Raw genomic sequence first — 16,876 nt, 5'->3', positions numbered from 1 at the left:
CTGACAAGGCCTGGGTCACCCCCACGGTGTCCTCCCTGGGTTTCTGGGTTTCCTTTCCTACAGGCAGCACCCCAAGTTTCACTCACCAAGGCCACGCCCCAAGGTGCCCCAGAAACTGGGGAGGCGGTGCTCCATCCAAGAAGGAAGGAAGGTGGCCCTGGGTCTCAGGTGCTCCCAATCTGGAGAGTTCTGAACTGCTGACCTAAGGGAGCTCAAGTAGGCCGTCTCTTACTGGGGGTTAGGAGAGAGGTGTTCAGCAAACTCCTGCCAGCAGCGTTCTTTTCTCGATTTAGAGAGCTAGGAATCCTACAAAGTGGCCCGACAAGTCCCCGAGCACGCAGGTGAGACGCGATCTCCGCAAGGTCAGGCCAGAGATGTCCTGGGAGATTCTCGTCGCGAGGCCAAGCGCGGGCCTGCCTGAGGACCCAGGCGTCCGGGCTCTGCGCGCTGCGACTCCTCCCGGGTCCAGCATCGGGGCCGCGGCCTCAGTAGGCCGCCCGGAGCCGCAGAGCCCGGAAGCAGCTGCACCGGGGGGGGGGAGGGACAGACGGGGGCGGAGCCCGCAGTTCGCTGGGCGGACCCTACGGATCCACCGCCCCCCCCCCCGCGCCCCCCGCGCCGTTAGTAGCGCCACTGCGCAGGGCGCCAGGGGAGGTCTAGCAGGGTCGGGGCAGCAGTATAAACCTAACAATCTCTCTCCGTCGCCCATACATCCCTGGGTCGCCGGTGCTCCCTTTAGCCTCCTGCTCTTTGGTTCTTCCCTGCACCCTCCACCCCCAACTCCTCCTTTTCATATCCAAGACTTCATGAAAGGCTTTTCCGGAAAAGGATGCAGCTTCCCTAGGACTTGTGTAGATCTTTCCTGTCCCTCCATGCAGATTTTACTTCCTGGGTCTGACAACAGTGAGCTCTCCTTAGGCCCAGCACCTGGTATGAGCAGCAGAAGGGAAGGGGAGACAAGTGTTGACAAACAGTACATGCTTCCTGCCCTCAGGCGTTTTCACGTTGTAAAATGAAGAACCCTGACTTAAAGTTTACATTTGGGAGGCCAAATGTACACTGGGAGGTTTGGGCTCTAGTTCTGCTAACATCATCCTAGAAGCCAGATATTCTTAGGCCCTTCCAGCCCATTGGCTTCTTCCGATAAGACCCTATCTACTCTCATCACGTCCATGAGCTTTCCCAGGCTTCCCCTATCACCATACATTGTGTATTTGGTCACATAGCTGCCACCTCCTCTAGCTATGAGCCATTAGAAAGTTGGGAATGTCTTACTCCTCTTCTTAGCATATAGTATTTGATCTTGTTTAAAACTGAGTAATTGCGGGCGCCTGGGTGGCTCAGTGGGTTAAGCCGCTGCCTTCGGCTCAGGTCATGATCTCAGGGTCCTGGGATCGAGTCCCGCATCGGGCTCTCTGCTCAGCAGGGAGCCTGCTTCCTCCTCTCTCTCTCTGCCTGCCTCTCTACTTGTGATCTCTCTCTGTCAAATAAATAAATAAAATCTTAAAAAAAAAAAAAAAACTGAGTAATTGAGGGGTGCCTGGGTGGCTCAGTGGGTTAAAGCCTCTGCCTTCGGCTCAGGTCATGAACTCAGTATCCTGGGATGGAGCCCCACATCAGGCTCTCTGCTCAGCAGGGAGCCTGCTTCCCCCTCTCTCTGTCTGCCTTTCTGCCTTCTTGTGATCTGTCTCTCTCTGTTAAATAAATAAATAAAACATTTAAAAATCAGTAATTGAAAAAATAAAATAAAATAAAAAGTGACGTATGGCTGCATACGTCAGCAGATGCTTCCTGGGGTAGGCGAGACTGGCACAGAGCTTGGGCAATTCCTGGTTCAGGAGACTGAAAGAATAGGTGGAGCATTCCAGGCAGGGGCTAGGCCCTGGAAATTAACCAGACTGGCAGAGAGGTGACCCGATCATGCCACAAGGAAGGGCTACCCCTTCTGGCTCAAGTGCATGTGGCTCCCAGACTTTAGCTTTCCCACAACAGCTTCCAGAAAAGTGAATAAACACAAAAGAGGAAGAAGTTTGATTTATTTTCAGCTCTCAGCTCCTCTCTTCCAAAGGCAGAGCCCACCGACTAAAATCTGACGATCTGGGACCTGGAGACCCCAGAAAGTAAAAGCCAAAGTGCCTAGGTCCAGGTTCAGACTTTAGCAACAGACCAGGATCAGACCTTACTTACCAAGGTCAGAACTCAAGGTTCATGTATGTTCTCAGATCCCGCTCCCAGGCCCTGTCCTTCTCCTCCTGCCTTCTCTTCTCCCTCTGGCTCAATGTGGTCACCCGAGGGGCTCTCTCCCTCCCAGCCACGGCCCGAGTATCTCGAGCCAGGAAGTGTGTGACTCGGGGTTGGGGCACTGATCTGTAGCCTAATCCTTCCTGGTCCCTCTTGAGGACAGTTGGGATGGGGTTGGTGCGGCCCTCACCCCGGGGTCCCAGCCCCATTCCAGGCTCCCAGCCACCCCTCAGCAGCAACTTGAAGCCTGGGCTGGAGGCGGAAACCCCAATGGGCAGGTTGGGGGACCTGAGATCACGGGGCAGTGACAGCAGGTGAGCAGTGGATGTATAATGGTTAGAGTCTTGAAAGTGGACATCACAGGTCTCACAGTACCGGAGGGAGGGGGACTGGGACCTGCAGAGGCAAAAAAGAGAAAGAGTTCAGGGCAGGGAAAGAGTTGAGGCCTCAGAGTGGGGTGGCAAGGTGGGAATTCCTTCCAGTCTTTCTGCTAAAAAACAAGTTGCCTTCCAACCCACTTAGCAGTGAGGGACCCAGAGGGGAACAGCTGGGAGAAATGGCAACCAGGCCTCACAAGCTCTTGGGCAGAGCATAATAATGGCTCCAATTAATATATATACAGTGTTTACTATGTGGTAAGCATCATTCTAGCACTTTATGTATACTGACCCATTAAATCCTAACAGGTGCTCTTATTACCTGTGTTTCTCAGATAACGAAAATGAGGCACATTAAAATTAGGTTCTTGCCCAAGTAGGTAGAATTAGGATTTAAACCCAGGGAGCTCATATTTATTTTCACTCTATTACACTGCCTTATCAACCTATACTGAGGATCAGGAAGATAAACTTCAGCTCTGTTCTAGAGCCTCTGGTGTGGAGTGGCTAGGAAGGGCAGAACACACTGAAAGATGGGCATGGGCTAAGGCTTCCCCTCACCTGTTTTCTGTACTCCTCGTCTCTCCATGGCTCTCTCTGACCATGCGCGCCACCTCAGGGAAACCTGCTTCTTCGGCCAGCTGAGCAGCATCCTTGCCACCCAGCTCGCAGACGCCTACCCAGGCAGCTCCACGGCCCAGGAGATAACGCACAGCAGCCCCCTGGCCTGCTCGAGCAGCACACATCAGGGGGGTCCACCAGAAGGCATCCCGAGCGTTGATATTGCCCCCGGCTCCCCCTTCCTCACGGGGATCCAACAGCCTTCTTAGTTCTGCCAGGTCTCCCTCCTGAGCTGCCCTCAGTATCCACTGGGTCATCTTGTCCTCTGCCTCAAGGGATCTCCTTTGTCCATGTCCTCCTGAGGCTCCTGCAGCAGCTTCCCTCATCATTCTTCTCTTCTTCCTCTTTCTCTTTCTGGTAGGTTCAGGCTGAGATCTCTGAGATTCAAGGACCCTGCTCTCATCTGCAATCACGGCCTCATAAAAAGCCCGGGCTGCAGTCCCATCCAAGGTGGGCTCCAGCTCTTCAGGCTGTGACTGTTGCTGCCCATCTTTCCAGAGGTCATTGGGGTTGGTGGCTGGAGTGAAGCTGATGAGGGAGGGCCTAGACATTGCTTTTGGGAGAACTGAGAAGATGAGACTAGATTAAGGGAGTATGAGACAAGCAAGCCAAATAGGTCATGTGGAGAAACAGGGAACCCTATAATAACTGCCCATACAGTTTACTAAAGGTTATTTTAACAAAGAAGATTCAATGAAGTTGCCCAGAGGTTGCGTTCTGCCCCCATCCCCGTCCTCACCAATAATAAAAACAGCTTCCCTCTGAAACTTGACCACCAGATAAGATGTACCATTAAGAAAACAATCGGCCAAAAAAGAAAGAAAGAAAAGGAAAAAAGAAAACAATCAGCCTAGCCTTTTAAATCTTCCTTGATCCTATGTCCGGGTCTCATCTTCCCAAATAAAAACAGGCTTTAACACAGAAATAAGAGAGAGAGCAGGGGGAGAAGCTCCAGTCTCTGTGACTTCGTAGTCTCCGTACGGCGAAACGGCGCCACTCTAAGCAAAGGAACTGACGATCAAATGACCCGAACACGCACACGTGACTAGGAAAAAACACACACACACACACACAAAACATAACCTGAGGGCTTAGGCATGTGCAAAGCGCTAGGTTTGCAAAGCTAGGTTCAGCTTCCCCACCCGGGACCCTTCCAATAGCATCCGCTCAAAATGCCACGTGCCCAGGTAGCGCGAGGACAGAGGCTCCGTCGGTTGGGGTCCTACTTTAACATAACGCCCCCACAATGCCCTTCGCCTCCCCGAACGTGGCCCCCGCTCCGGGCTCATTTTTTGGAGCTGCGAAACCACTCTGTGAGTTAAGAAGGCTCTGAGGAGGCGGAACGAAACCTGTGGAATGCCCCGAAGCCGTGAAATGAAATAACGTCACGCTGCCCCTCACCATTATTCTGACCAGAGTTCGAAGATCACACTTAGTGGCCGCAGCAGAGGACCCCCCCCCCCCCCCAATTTAAGCCCTAAGAGGAAATGGAGAAGTGCAAGGGGACGAGCAGCAGAATGGCTGGCGCCACCACAGGTGAGCGCACGGGGCCGTCCCGGTTTTCACACCGCTCACCTCAGCCCAGCCCACCCTTCCCAAGGGAAGGAGCCTGGCCTCACCTCCCGCCTGAGGAGACCAGACTCCGGGGTGAAACTGGGGCCCCGACGGGGCCTTCAGTGGCGGGCCTGACTTGGGCGAGAGGCTCGACAGGCAATGAGGACACGGTGGGTTGGCCGGGGATAAGGTCAGTACCCTGGGCTTCAGGCGAGTGCCTAAAGCCGACTCTCGCTGCGTGAGGATACGTACAGGAAACCTGCCCGCCAGCCTTGTTCCTTTCCCCGCCCCCTCTCGGCCCCTCGGCCGCGGAATCCTACAACTGTATTTCCTATACTCCCTGACCCAGACCCGGGTACTGCGCTTCCGCTTCCGGTGGCACCTCGCTTCGCCCGGCCCCCCGAGCGTCCTATTCCTGGGCCTCGCGACGCCAGGGTCGTTCTTGAGTCATCCTGGGATTCGTAGTTCGCCTTTCTCTCGTTTCGCCAGTTTCTCTCTACTAGGGACTTCATTTCCCGGCGTTCACTGCGGCGCCCGACCCTTGGCGTTTGCGCGTTGCCCTTTCCCCACCCTCCCCAATTTCCACCCCGCCACCCCACTTCGGCTGCCGCGGTCGGGTCTGTGGCCTGCGTTGTAGCCCTCGCGGTTCCTTGGAAGCGGCAACTCCCCTCCCCCGCCCTGTTCCCGGTCCCCGTCCAGCCGGTGAGTCTGAGGTCGTCGCCGCGGCGAGTTCCCTGTCCTTAGGTGCGGCACATGGGGTCTCCGAGCGTTGATGTGGGGGTGGGGGAGGAAGTGACCCGGTCGGGCGCTGAGGCTGGGAGGGATGGCCGGAGGGGCGGAGGCGGGTTGTGGGGACTCCTGTGAACGGGACCTCACGGCGACCCCCAGGCCGTGAGAGAAAAAGGGGCCCACCTTTGCTTGGAAAGGATAAACTTCGAAACCTTTAGGAAAGACGCAGGGGACATGCAGAGACCTGTGGGGTAGGGATCTTGAGCCGACGGCCCTGCCCGACTTCGGCAGCGTTAGGGATATGGGTAGGACTGATGGTTAATACCTGTCCAAAGTGGTGGGACTCGAAGAGTGGTGGGACTCCAGAGAATCTGTAATTTCAGAAAAGGGGCTGAGGTGTGAATAACAGGAACTGGAGAGGGGTGCTCCAGAGTCTAGGATTCTTTAAGGAAAGGTGGCCCCAAATTCTTTCATTGTTGGAGAGCAAAGTGTGGGAGGAGGGAGGATACCAGAGGCTGGGTGGGAGAGCTTGGGCTTTACTTAGACCCTTTTTTTTCCCCCAGCTGACGTGAAGATGAGCAGCTCAGAGGAGGTGTCCTGGATTTCCTGGTTCTGTGGGCTCCGTGGCAATGAATTTTTCTGTGAAGTGAGTTCTCCTCGGTCTCCCGGGCATCTCCACACCAAGTTTGGCTATGTATTTTCCCACATATTTAGTTTCCACTTCTCTTACAGGCTGTTATGGAAACTTTTTCCTGTCAAGGAAAAGTCCCTTCAGTAGTCACCTTCACTAACTTGTGAAGTGGCAAGACTGTCCAAGTCCCAAGCCTGTTATCTTCCAGCAATGTAACATTGGACAAGTCAACTTTATTATTATTATTAGACTGCTACTGCTAGCCCATATTTTGGGAGTCTGTTAGAATTAAAATGTTGTTTGTGAAAATATTTTGTAACGTGCAAAGTTGTGTGCCGATAATACAAAGGATTATAACTGCCTGCCCACAGGACGCAAGCTGTTCAGTCTCCACTTTCCTTGGAAATCCGGTTTCCCCTAAGGAGAGGACAAAATAGATTTGTAGAGATGTGGGGCAGGAGTAGGAACCAGGATTTTGAAAGGAATGTTTCTTTAAGGAGGAGATTGTTATAGCTATTTAAAAAAAAGTAAAAGCTTTTATGGAAAGGCAGTGTACGTGAACAGGGGAGAGAGAGACTCAAGTAGTTCTGCTGAGTTGGAATTGGGTTATGAGGGGAAACAGAAGCAGTTGTGTTGAGAATAAGTCACCAGTTAGAGCAATGTGCCCAGGTCAAAGCTGAGGATTCTGCTATGAGTTTCTTGACTTTCACATCCTGACAGGTGGATGAGGACTACATCCAGGATAAATTCAATCTCACTGGACTCAATGAGCAGGTGCCTCACTATCGACAAGCTCTAGACATGATCTTGGACCTGGAGCCTGGTGAGGCACCTTCAGGGTTGTTTTGTGTGTGCATGGGTTTTTGTTTTTGTTTTCATATTCTTATTTATTTGCTTCTTGAATTTACAAATTTTCTTTTGGTCTCCAACTCCTTTTATCCAAAGTCCTGTCCTTCATTTTGGTCCCCCATCTGATTTTTGCCTGGTTTTGTGACTTACACCACCCGATCCTGTAATTTGGCTCTATCCCCTGATGCTAGTTTCCCCATGGGTCTCATTTCCTTACCTTTTAGTCTAGAGTGCCATCTTTTGCAATGATATTTTTCATTTATTTGTTGAGAGTCGGGAGGGAAAGAAGAGAGAAAAGGCTAAAGAAGTGTAGAGAGAAGGCAGAGTTGCCTTGGGTTCGTGGAGTTTCTGGGTCAAATGCCCAGGTGATGGGTGGTGCAGAGATGAGTGCCAGGCAAACTGTAGCCAGCAGCCCCTGGAGGTGGGTGGGACCTCTAAGAAAGCTGTAAGACAAGTGGTTTCAATCGGCTGGGGCCATGTTTCAGATGAAGAGCTGGAAGACAACCCCAACCAGAGCGACCTGATTGAGCAGGCAGCCGAGATGCTTTATGGATTGATCCACGCCCGCTATATCCTCACCAACCGTGGCATCGCCCAGATGGTGAGGCCTCTCTGCTCCCACTTGACTCCTCTGAGGCAGTAAGGGAAGCAGAGGTTCCTGCAGCGAGGAGTCACATGTTTTCAACCTTGTCAAGGAATGTAGCTGAGACGAGGGGAAGAACCCCAGATACAGGGACTGGGAATTAACTCCTAATTGGAGTTGTGCTGACTGAGGTGTTTACAGGGAGGGAAACATACCTTGGACCGGAAGTTGTTGCAGTCTGCCTCTTCCTCAGGGAACAAACAGCGAATGGCTCTGATGGTCTATAACCTGCCTAACCTCCAGAGGAAGCAGGAGAGTATGAGGGCCCATTTGGGCCAGCTTGAAGGGGTCTCTGGACAGAAAGGCAGGAGTGGAGGACAGAGCAATGTGGGTTGGGCTGATGAAGGGATTGCCTCTTCTGTTCATACCTACCCACCAACCCCTTTCATTTTATTCGCCTCAGTTGGAAAAGTACCAGCAGGGAGACTTTGGCTACTGTCCCCGTGTGTACTGTGAGAACCAGCCAATGCTTCCCATCGGTGAGTGCTAGAGAAGGGAAAGGAGGCCACATCAAGTGGCTGGTACTCCTGGGAAGGAGTTGGGGCTCAGCAAGTCTGGGCCTGAGTCTTGGAGGGAGGTGGGGCAGGCTTGGGGGTGCCCGGCCTGCTGAGTCTGGCTGTCTCCCAGGCCTTTCGGACATCCCAGGTGAGGCCATGGTGAAGCTCTACTGCCCCAAGTGCATGGACGTGTACACACCCAAGTCATCGAGGCACCATCACACGGACGGCGCCTACTTCGGCACCGGTTTCCCTCACATGCTCTTCATGGTGCACCCCGAGTACCGGCCTAAGCGGCCCGCCAACCAGTTTGTGCCCAGGTGGGGAGCAGGGATAGAATCAACCAGGGTCAAAGGAAAGGTTCGGGATTCCCTAGAGAGAAGGGAAGACAGGGCATGGTCCTTTCTTGAGGTTTGCCTTTCTCAGAGCATGTAACCTTGAGAAAGGTATTTGCCTCTCTGTGCCTCGGTTCCCTTATCCGTGAAATGGGGATGATGATAGTATTTGACCGATAAGGTATATTTAAATAGTTGCTTTTGAAAAACATTTGGCACCTGAAGCACCATTTAAATGGTAGCTGTTTTTGTCATCATCTTGGGTGTTCAACTTTTTGCCAGGAACAAGTGTGATTTATTTTCCCAGAACATCATGTTTATTGGGAAGAACAGTTTGGTATTATATTGAAACAAGTGCCGATCTGCACACATGCAAACATACACTCACATACATACGTGTGTGTGTGTGTGTGTGTGTTTACATGTAGCCTAGAATTTGAGTTTTAATGGCTGTTTAAAGTACGTTTCCCAGTATCCTGGAGGGAAGACATTTGGGAGCCACTGTTCTTAAGCACTGAGCAGACCCATGAAAAAGTTAGGGTGGGGAGGTGGAAACTCAGGCCACTGGCAGGGACAGGGTGGGGCTCACACTGCTGCCTCTCTGACCTCTGCCCCGGCACAGGCTCTACGGTTTCAAGATCCATCCAATGGCCTACCAACTGCAGCTCCAAGCCGCCAGCAACTTCAAGAGCCCAGTCAAGACGATTCGCTGATTCCCCATCCCACCTGACCCTCAGTCTTTGACACCTCCGATCCTTTGCTGCCACCCTTTCAGGATCCCTCTATGGTTTTTAGTTTAAATTAAAGGAGTCATTATTGTGGTGGGAATATGAAATAAAGTGGAAGAAAAGACCATGAGCTGGTCTGCTGGTGCTTGGGGTTGGGGGACGGGAGGGTACTGCTGTGCCTGATTCCAGGGGCCCTCATGGCCCAGCCCACCCTCCTCAAGTTGAAAACCAGCACAGATTGGTGCCCAGTGGATTTGGGTGAGGTTTTTAGCAGCAGAGCAGAATTTCTAGTACTGAATGCGGAGATGTGCAAGGCCACAGCTTGAGGGGAAAATGAGATTTCAAAGTCTAGAGACATATTCGTTCTTTTTCAGCCACCTAAGGCTGTTTATTTATTTGTACCGTAAGTAGTATAACCAACAACAAAATCTTCCGGTTTTGATTTTACAGGGCAAGTGGTCCTGAAGTAAACAGAACTGTAAGGGGTGGAGAGGGACAAGGTCCCCAATTGCTGCAGGGTGGTGTCTGTGCGCCCCCTGCTGGGAGAACTGAGATATGCTCTTCTCAGAAGGATGGGGACCCTGGGTGCCTGGCCAAAGTTTTTCCCAGGGCAGTAGGGACCGTTCTGCTGTGGGAAGGACAGCATATGGTACCAGAGTCAGAAGCTGATCCATGGACCCTTGAGGTGTGGGCATAGATCTTTTCAGGGCATGAGAACAATAGACAGCTGGATAAAGGCCCAGGTGTTGTCTGGGACACTGCTCCCACGTTCAAGAAGCCGACCTTGTGGGTGAGGACATGCCGTTCTCCAGCCAAATTAATAACTTCCTCCCCCCAGCTGAGGAATATAGCTCTGCGTCTACAGCTCCTGCTCAGACTGTCTACTAAAACCACCCTGCAGCTCAGGATCCAAAGAGCATGGTCACAGGAAGGTGGGGTTTCAGGATACCCCTCAGGGACTGCCATTCTCCCCAGAATTCCATCATGAAGGTGCACATGCTTGTAGGTGTGCTGGTCATAGTGGGCTTCGCAGTGGGAAAAGGTAAGTGGGGCCCAGGGGCGAGGAGGGAGAAGTGACAGTCCTGGAATGGGGTGGGGCTGTAGCCCTGGTTCACGGGCTCCCCGCAAGCAGAACTTGGAATGAGCCGACACTCCCATCCCACCTGTCTTCTGCTTCCCCAGCTCCTGTTCCTGAAGTCCGGACCTGCCACCTCTGCCTCTTAGAAGACCCTTCTGCAGGGTGTATTTCAGGCTCAGAGAAGTGCACCATCAGCACCCCGTCACTGTGTATGGTGATCACCATCTATTATGGTGAGTCAAGCCCCAGGAAGGGGCTGCTGGTGGGATAGCCCATGGCCTGGTCACCTTTCCTCTCAGATGAAGGCTGCTTAGGGCCTGGGGTGCAAGAGGAAGACAGCAGGATCCTGGAAGGAGGGGTCTAGGGTTCCAGGGAGGTCTGCTGAGCCCGTTTTTCCTTCCTTCAGAGGGAAGGAGTCTGGGATGGAAGTCGGGTCTGGGTGAGGCATGGGGAGAGTCTAGGGTAAGGATAACAGGTTTGGGGACTGGGAGGCAGTGGAGATTACTAGCCAGCTGTTCCCTCTTCTCCAGATACCAAGATTCGTTTCCTCATCCGAGGCTGTGGACAGTATAATTCTTACCGCTGCCAAGAAAAACGTAATACCTACTTCTCAGAATACTGGTACCAGGCCCAGTGCTGCCAGTATGATTACTGCAACTCCTGGTCTAGTCCCCAGGTCCACAGCTCCTTGCCTGATCCCCTGGCTGATCCCCCAGCTGGGGCCTGGGCCCTGCCCCTGCCCCTGTCCGAGTCCCAGATCCAGTGGTTCTACCAGGCCCTGAATCTCTCACTGCCCCTCCGCAGCTTCCATGTTGGGAAGGAGCCCAAAGGCCTGGACCCCCTGGCCATCCTGCCCCTGAACCTGAACTTGTCCATTGCTGACCTACGTCACATATATTTGTTCCTCAACAATTCAGGACTTTTGGTTCTTCCCAGGGCTAGGCCCTGATGACTTAGGCTTCCTGTATTTCACTCCATTCCAGCATCTTTTCTCTAACACCACAGCCCCCTGTGCTGCCCTCCTAGAGCACCCATGTTCTCTGCTCTTTGATTTCTCTGACCTCCCTTCCGCAGCAGGACTGTGGCTTTGGGATCTTTTCTTTCCCAGAAACTGGCAGTGCTGCCCCTCCTAGAAAATAATGAGTTCAGAATCTGCCCAGGCTGGCCTGGGGAAGGCACAGTGGCTTTCTCATCCCTTTCCTGTCACCGGAGCCTGTCATCCCCCCTCATCTTTCAAATCTTTTGTCAGTCTAGTCACCTGCCCCCATTTAGATCTGGTTGTAGATCACATCCTGTGCCTATCTTGAGACCCAGACTGAACTTGCAACAAGAAGAATGAAGGGTAGACTTCCCTGCACACTTTCTGACTAGGCACTGTATTGTCCCTGCCTCATTGCCTCCACCCCCACCCTTGTTCTGGTCTGTTTCTCTCCTCTCTTGTTGCAGTCCCTGGCCTCCTCAGCCCCACTGACACCCACTTCAGTAGATGCCAGAGGAGAGGAGAGGTGAGGGTCTGGCCTGCTCTGCTCCACATCTCCTGCTTGCTCTCCACAATAAATGGACTGGGCTGAGTCTGTGTCACACTGTTTATGGGGTCAGGCTCAGCAAAAAGAAGGTTGATTGGGCAGGGGGATCAAACCATCTACAGCCTGGTTTACTCTGCTTGGCCTTTGTGGCTTCCTCATGGCTTGTCCCCTAAAAGCCAATATCCATCCCACCTTCTGCATAGCTAGAGATCTGTTCAGCTGTGAGGGTTATGATTTTTCAGCCTTTGATTTGCCTTTTAGGGGCGCTTGGCTAGTTCAGTCAATAGAGCATGCACCTCTTGATGCTAGAGTTAAGTTTGAACCCCACATTGGGTATAGAGGTTATTTAAAAATAAAATCTTTAATTTAAAAAGGTTTCCCTAGAAACAAAACATAGAAAGTTAAACTCCGATCACATCAGGGTTTTCCATCTAAGAGAGGTAGAAAAACCTTTGAACCAGGAAAACTCAGGAGTAAACCAGGGGGCCCAGGTCTATATCTCAGAGTTACCTGGTGCTGCGGGATCTGGGTTGTTGCCTGTTCCTTTTAGGACCCTGGCACTCAGGACCCCTCAGTAGGGAGCTACGTTGGGGCATGGGGGTGTTCAGAGATACGTGGTTGGAGCTGCCATTGCTAGATCTTTAATTTTAATATTCCATTTGAAAAACTACAAGCGGGGGCGCCTGGGTGGCTCAGTGGGTTAGGCCACTGCCTTCGGCTCTGGTCATGATCTCAGGGTCCTGGGATCGAGTCCCGCATCGGGCTCTCTGCTCAGCGGGGAGCCTGCTTCCTCCTCTCTCTGCCTGCCTCTCTGCCTACTTGTGATCTCTCTCTGTAAAATAAATAAATAAAATCTTTAAAAAAGGGCGCCTGGGTGGCTCGGTGGGTTAAGCCGCTGCCTTCGGCTCAGGTCATGATCTCAGGGTCCTGGGATCGAGCCCCGCGTCGGGCTCTCTGCTCGTCAGGGAGCCTGCTTCCCTCTCTCTCTCTCTCTGCCTGCCTCTCTGCCTACTTGTGATCTCTGTCTGTCAAATAAATAAATAAAATCTTTAAAAAAAAAAAAAAGAAAAGAAAAGAAAAACTACAAGCATACAGAAAGCAATAATGAATATTCACAACTTTTCCATATGTGTAGTAAACACCCTGCTCTGGGCTTGGTGTTAATGAGTACAGCTCATTCTGAATCTCATAAACCAGTGCTGGGGTTGTGAAACCTTTATCTGAAAAGTAGTACAGCTTTATGGTTGGGGTACCCAATCCCAGCTCCTCTGCCATTTGGATAAGTTTGTCCCTACCTTAGTTTGGTCACCAGTCAAGGAGGGGCTAGTACCTCATAGGCTTGAAAGAATGCATGTAAATTTGTGTATAGGTGAAAATGAAAATGAGAGCCTCCAAAATAGACACATGCCCTAGGGACAAAAAGGTACATACAGATTGTGGCATTCATGTGTGTATGTATTACTACTGCTTTTTAAAACGTTTAAAGATTTTACTTGAGAGAACACAAGCAGGGGCACCTGGGTGGCTCCGTGGGTTAAGCCTCTGCCTTCAGCTCAGGTCCTGATCTCCCGGTCCTGGGATTGAGCCCCACATCAGGGTCTCTGCTCAGCAAGGAGCCTGCTTCCCCCTCTTTCTTGAGAACACAAGCAGGGAGGAGGGGGAGGGAGAAGCAGACCCCCAGCTAAGCAGGGAGCTTGATGCAGGGCCCAAAAGGCAGACACGTAACCAACTGAGCCACCAAGTGTGCCCGTTACTACTACTTTTTAAAGGGATCTCTATCCCCATTGTGGGGCTCAAACTCACAACCCGGAGATTAAAAGTGACACAGTGTACCAACTAAGCCAACCAGGTGCCCCTCTGGCCTGTTTTTAAACCTCTGGCAAAACATGGTGGAAGTTTGCATACACCATAACTTTTGAGTTTTTGTAAACCACACACCTGTGTCACCAGTTCTCGAGTCAGTATAAAGGCCTTTATCAGCACCCAAGGCTGCCTTTGTGCACCCTCCCAGGCATGTCTCCCAACTCAACGGTAGCCACTGTCCCGAGTTGTAGTTGCTTAGAGGAATTCTGTCTGCTTGATACACATGGCATCATAGAGCGTACATTTTCACTTACACATTTTGTCCAAATGTTAACAGAGCTCCATGGCCCCTTTAATGGTCTGTGCTCTGGTAGGAAGTACCGGTATTAATATGTATTGTTAGGGAGCAGTTGGAGGTCCAAAAATAGGTCCAAACCTTCTGTGTGCACCCACTGTGGTCTAGGCCCACTTTTCTCCACACCTCTGATTTTGGTGTAAAAGTCTAGGTTTGTACAGCTCTAGCAAGGCAAAGGGAGGACAGTCTCAGAGGCTGAGGAACGCAAGGCCCAAAATTCTGCAGTAACTTCACAGTCCTTGAAGAGGGAAGCTGAGCCTGGGATCAGGCCAGGACTCCACGAGACCTAGCAACTCTTCCCCAGAAGGCTTCCCCCACCCCACCCCAGGCCTGGGCCTCTCACAGCTCCACTCCCACCAGCACCCTCTCTTCCCCCTGTGAACCTCCCTTCGAGTTCTCACACAGCTCTGGATTTGACCCCACTGCCCAGGTTGCCCCCTGCCCTTTCAGCCATCCCTGCAGGAGCACTTCCAGTTCCTCTTCACCTTTTTGTGCCTAGAGGTGAATCTAAGACATGGAGTCTGGGCAGGAGCAGAGCTCAGCAGAGCTGGGAGCCCCTTACCCGCCCCCACAGGGGGAAGTCAGGCAGGATCTCAGCCTCTCTCAGCCTCCACCACGACCAGAAGAGACAGGCCATATAGTTTGCACACCAATTTATTTGGAACACCTGGGTACTTGAGGTGAGAGAGGCCTATAGTGGGAGAAGGGGCAAAGCCAGGCAAAGGAGCAGCTGAGAGGTGGGAGAAGAGAGGAGAAAAGCTGTCAGACCGTGAGGACTTGAAGGCAAAACTTGGACTTCTGGAGATGGAGCCCAAGGACGGGACAGAGTGGGAATAGGAGTGTTGAGGGGTGTCAACCAAGAGGAAGATAGGGCTGGGATCCTATCGAGGGAGGCCAGGAGGGCTGGTAGAAGGAACTGGAAGTTGTTCTGGCTGTGCCAGCCAGCTGGAAATCGGGAAGATGAAAGGCGACTGGCAGGATTTTATTCTAAAATTCTATGCAGAAATTCTAAGGAATATAGAAGACTCTGTTCTGGGGGTTATTGCAGAACTCCCGGAAGCAGCATCGAGAAAATATCCAGAAGCCAAACACTGGAGAAGAGCGGGTATATGAACAATCACTCATCTGCTCCTTGCGGCGGCAGTCACTCACCATGATGTCAGAACCACTGTCTGGGGAAGGATGGCAGCAACCAATGATACATAGATCCCAGGTCCCAGGCACACCCCCAAACCCCTCCATCCCCTCACTCCATATGGACTTAGCATCACTGTCCCCACACCCTTCCCTGGATCCCTAAAAGGCAGTAATTCCTGAAACTGGCCAGGGGCAGGGATGGCAGGGGAAGTTACCAGCTATGGATTCTGTGGAAGGTTGGTGGGAAAGAGCCACTCAAAATATAGTAATGGTTGGAGGGGGCTGAGCTGGGTCTTGCTCCAGGGGAACCAGCACTTTGGCTGGGACCATATAAGAAAAAACTGGGAGAGGCATCTCTTTGATATGCTTGAGTACTCTGATATTGGACCATATCTATTTTTAAGAAGTGTAATAAAAACACTTGAATTTGAAAGTAATTTCACATAGTGGTTGTTAAGAGCACCATTTCTGGAATCACCACAAACTGCTTCAGCTTCTAGGAGACTTGGGCAAAGAATTGACCTTTCTGTGCCTCTGTTTTCTCATCTGTAAAATGGGGTAGGGTGTAGTAATAACAGTACGTATCTCAGAGGATTGTGCTTGCACATAATATGTGTTTCGTGTTTTAAAAAGGGTAAGGGAGGGGGCCCCTGCTGAAAAGGGGGGGGGAGGGAGGAAAAGAGAAAAGGAAGGAAGGAAAGAAAAAGGGAGAGCAGAAATAAAATATGAGGGATTGTGTGGAAAAGCAGGCATGAGGAACAGGGAATATAGACAATTGTCAGCAAATTGAAAATGAGGTAGAGCTGTCCAGAGGGCCATTTGACATGACAGTTTGGCCTAACATTCAAACTGAGGAATCCGAGCAAATCCTCTGGGAAGAGTGAAGTGGGAAGACAGCTAAGGCCCAAACTTTGGTGAACATGAACCTTAAGGGTCAAGGAGAATAAGGCAAGACCCAGGGAAAGAGACCAGGAAGAAGCAGTGGACGAGGGAGAGAGGTCTGTGGCTCACAGGGAGAAGGCAGTCTGAGGACAGACTGGGGGATTTGGTGATCACAAGGGTCCCCCACAAGGCTGGGTTCTGTAAGGAAGGCAGAATCCAGTCAATGGCAGGCTGAGGGAACAGGAGCGTGGAAGTGGAGACCGAGAATGGCTCTGAAGGCAGGTAAGGAAAGAGACCAGGATGGGGAGCAGTGTCTAGAGGTTGCAGGAACCCAACACGGGGTGCAGCTGAGAGATGCATTTCGGGAATGGGTTGAGCCAAAGACAAGCAGCTCACTGTTCTTTATGAGGAGGGTCATGCAGCTGCTGCCAGGCGGGGCGAGGCAGATGTCAGACCCCAGAAGGCAACCCAACTCCTTGGTCTCCAAGAGGCATCGATAGCAGCGCAGGTATTTGGGGAGCTGAACCGAATCAGGATCGAAATCACCTAGAACACAGAGAAACACTGACTCCAAACCTACCACATTTCCTGGTCGGTCAACCCCTTCCCCACCTTCCCATCTCAGAAAACCATAAGAACTCCATTTCTTGAAAACCATCTGGATTAATTCTCTATCAGAGGCCTTAAAGTCCTTGTTAAAATCTCCATTCTCTGCTCTTACACCTCCTGAAATAAGGAACTGATTAAGGAATTCATTCACTCGTTCAACATGTATTTGAGGGGCTAACATGTGCCCAGCACTCTGCAAGCTTCTAAGTTCAAAGGTTGGGCAGGGGCCCCTCATTCCAGCTTTGGGGAGTTCAGTGAGGACATTTCTTCCTCTGGGACTT

At 51.7% G+C, this 16,876-nt stretch overlaps 4 protein-coding genes across 8 annotated transcripts; 2 read left to right on the top strand and 2 right to left on the bottom strand.

The window, feature by feature from the left end:
* Positions 1–2,019: 2,019 nt before the first annotated feature.
* Positions 2,020–5,165, bottom strand: GPANK1 (G-patch domain and ankyrin repeats 1). Of its 3 annotated transcripts, XM_082732742.1 has the most exons (4): positions 4,859–5,013; positions 3,979–4,284; positions 3,180–3,804; positions 2,020–2,637 (listed from the first exon to the last, which is right to left on the bottom strand). In XM_082732742.1, the coding sequence occupies exons 3-4, from the start codon at positions 3,788–3,790 to the stop codon at positions 2,193–2,195; spliced, it is 1,056 nt and encodes a 351-aa protein (XP_082588868.1). In that variant the 5' UTR covers positions 3,791–3,804; positions 3,979–4,284; positions 4,859–5,013; the 3' UTR covers positions 2,020–2,192. The 3 variants fall into 3 exon arrangements, with proteins under 3 accessions (XP_082588868.1, XP_082588870.1, XP_082588869.1); XM_082732744.1 differs by lacking the exon at positions 3,979–4,284 and having other exon boundaries at positions 4,859–5,165; XM_082732743.1 differs by lacking the exons at positions 3,979–4,284; positions 4,859–5,013 and adding an exon at positions 5,046–5,140.
* Positions 4,503–9,332, top strand: CSNK2B (casein kinase 2 beta). Of its 3 annotated transcripts, none has more exons than XM_082732745.1 (7): positions 4,503–4,775; positions 6,086–6,168; positions 6,874–6,976; positions 7,488–7,603; positions 8,049–8,124; positions 8,273–8,462; positions 9,100–9,332. In XM_082732745.1, exons 1-7 carry the CDS (start codon positions 4,727–4,729, stop codon positions 9,188–9,190), a joined length of 708 nt encoding a protein of 235 aa, XP_082588871.1. In that variant the 5' UTR covers positions 4,503–4,726; the 3' UTR covers positions 9,191–9,332. The 3 variants fall into 3 exon arrangements, with proteins under 3 accessions (XP_082588871.1, XP_082588872.1, XP_082588873.1); XM_082732746.1 differs by lacking the exon at positions 4,503–4,775 and adding an exon at positions 5,171–5,495; XM_082732747.1 differs by lacking the exon at positions 4,503–4,775 and adding an exon at positions 5,510–5,773.
* Positions 9,333–9,474: 142 nt separating this feature from the next.
* Positions 9,475–11,854, top strand: LY6G5B (lymphocyte antigen 6 family member G5B). Its single transcript, XM_082732748.1, has 3 exons — positions 9,475–10,247; positions 10,388–10,516; positions 10,814–11,854. Exons 1-3 carry the CDS (start codon positions 10,124–10,126, stop codon positions 11,230–11,232), a joined length of 672 nt encoding a protein of 223 aa, XP_082588874.1. The 5' UTR covers positions 9,475–10,123; the 3' UTR covers positions 11,233–11,854.
* Positions 11,855–14,969: 3,115 nt separating this feature from the next.
* Positions 14,970–16,644, bottom strand: LY6G5C (lymphocyte antigen 6 family member G5C; the record flags this gene model as incomplete). The annotated part of the gene is made up of 2 exons (XM_082729472.1): positions 14,970–15,139; positions 16,383–16,644. 2 exons carry the CDS (start codon positions 16,642–16,644, stop codon positions 14,976–14,978), a joined length of 426 nt encoding a protein of 141 aa, XP_082585598.1. The 3' UTR covers positions 14,970–14,975.
* Between the last annotated feature and the right edge of the window lie 232 nt (positions 16,645–16,876).

This window comes from Mustela nivalis, assembly GCF_964662115.1.
Source record: "Mustela nivalis genome assembly, chromosome: 5".
Lineage (NCBI taxonomy): Eukaryota > Metazoa > Chordata > Mammalia > Carnivora > Mustelidae > Mustela > Mustela nivalis.
Note: the sequence above shows the minus strand (reverse complement) of the source record. Positions and strands in the feature narration are given on the sequence as shown.

Excerpts from the sequence above, each read along its gene's own strand:
- CSNK2B (XM_082732745.1), top strand. The coding sequence starts at position 4,727 with ATGGAGAAGTGCAAGGGGACGAGCAGCAGAATGGCTGGCGCCACCACA. Across the intron at positions 7,604-8,048 it reads ACCGTGGCATCGCCCAGATG|TTGGAAAAGTACCAGCAGGG; the intron begins GTGAGGCCTCTC and ends TATTCGCCTCAG. Across the intron at positions 8,463-9,099 it reads GCCAACCAGTTTGTGCCCAG|GCTCTACGGTTTCAAGATCC; the intron begins GTGGGGAGCAGG and ends GCCCCGGCACAG.
- GPANK1 (XM_082732744.1), bottom strand. The coding sequence starts at position 3,790 with ATGTCTAGGCCCTCCCTCATCAGCTTCACTCCAGCCACCAACCCCAAT. Across the intron at positions 2,638-3,179 it reads ACGAGGAGTACAGAAAACAG|GTCCCAGTCCCCCTCCCTCC; the intron begins GTGAGGGGAAGC and ends TTGCCTCTGCAG.
- LY6G5B (XM_082732748.1), top strand. The coding sequence starts at position 10,124 with ATGGTCACAGGAAGGTGGGGTTTCAGGATACCCCTCAGGGACTGCCAT. Across the intron at positions 10,248-10,387 it reads GGGCTTCGCAGTGGGAAAAG|CTCCTGTTCCTGAAGTCCGG; the intron begins GTAAGTGGGGCC and ends CTGCTTCCCCAG. Across the intron at positions 10,517-10,813 it reads GGTGATCACCATCTATTATG|ATACCAAGATTCGTTTCCTC; the intron begins GTGAGTCAAGCC and ends CCTCTTCTCCAG.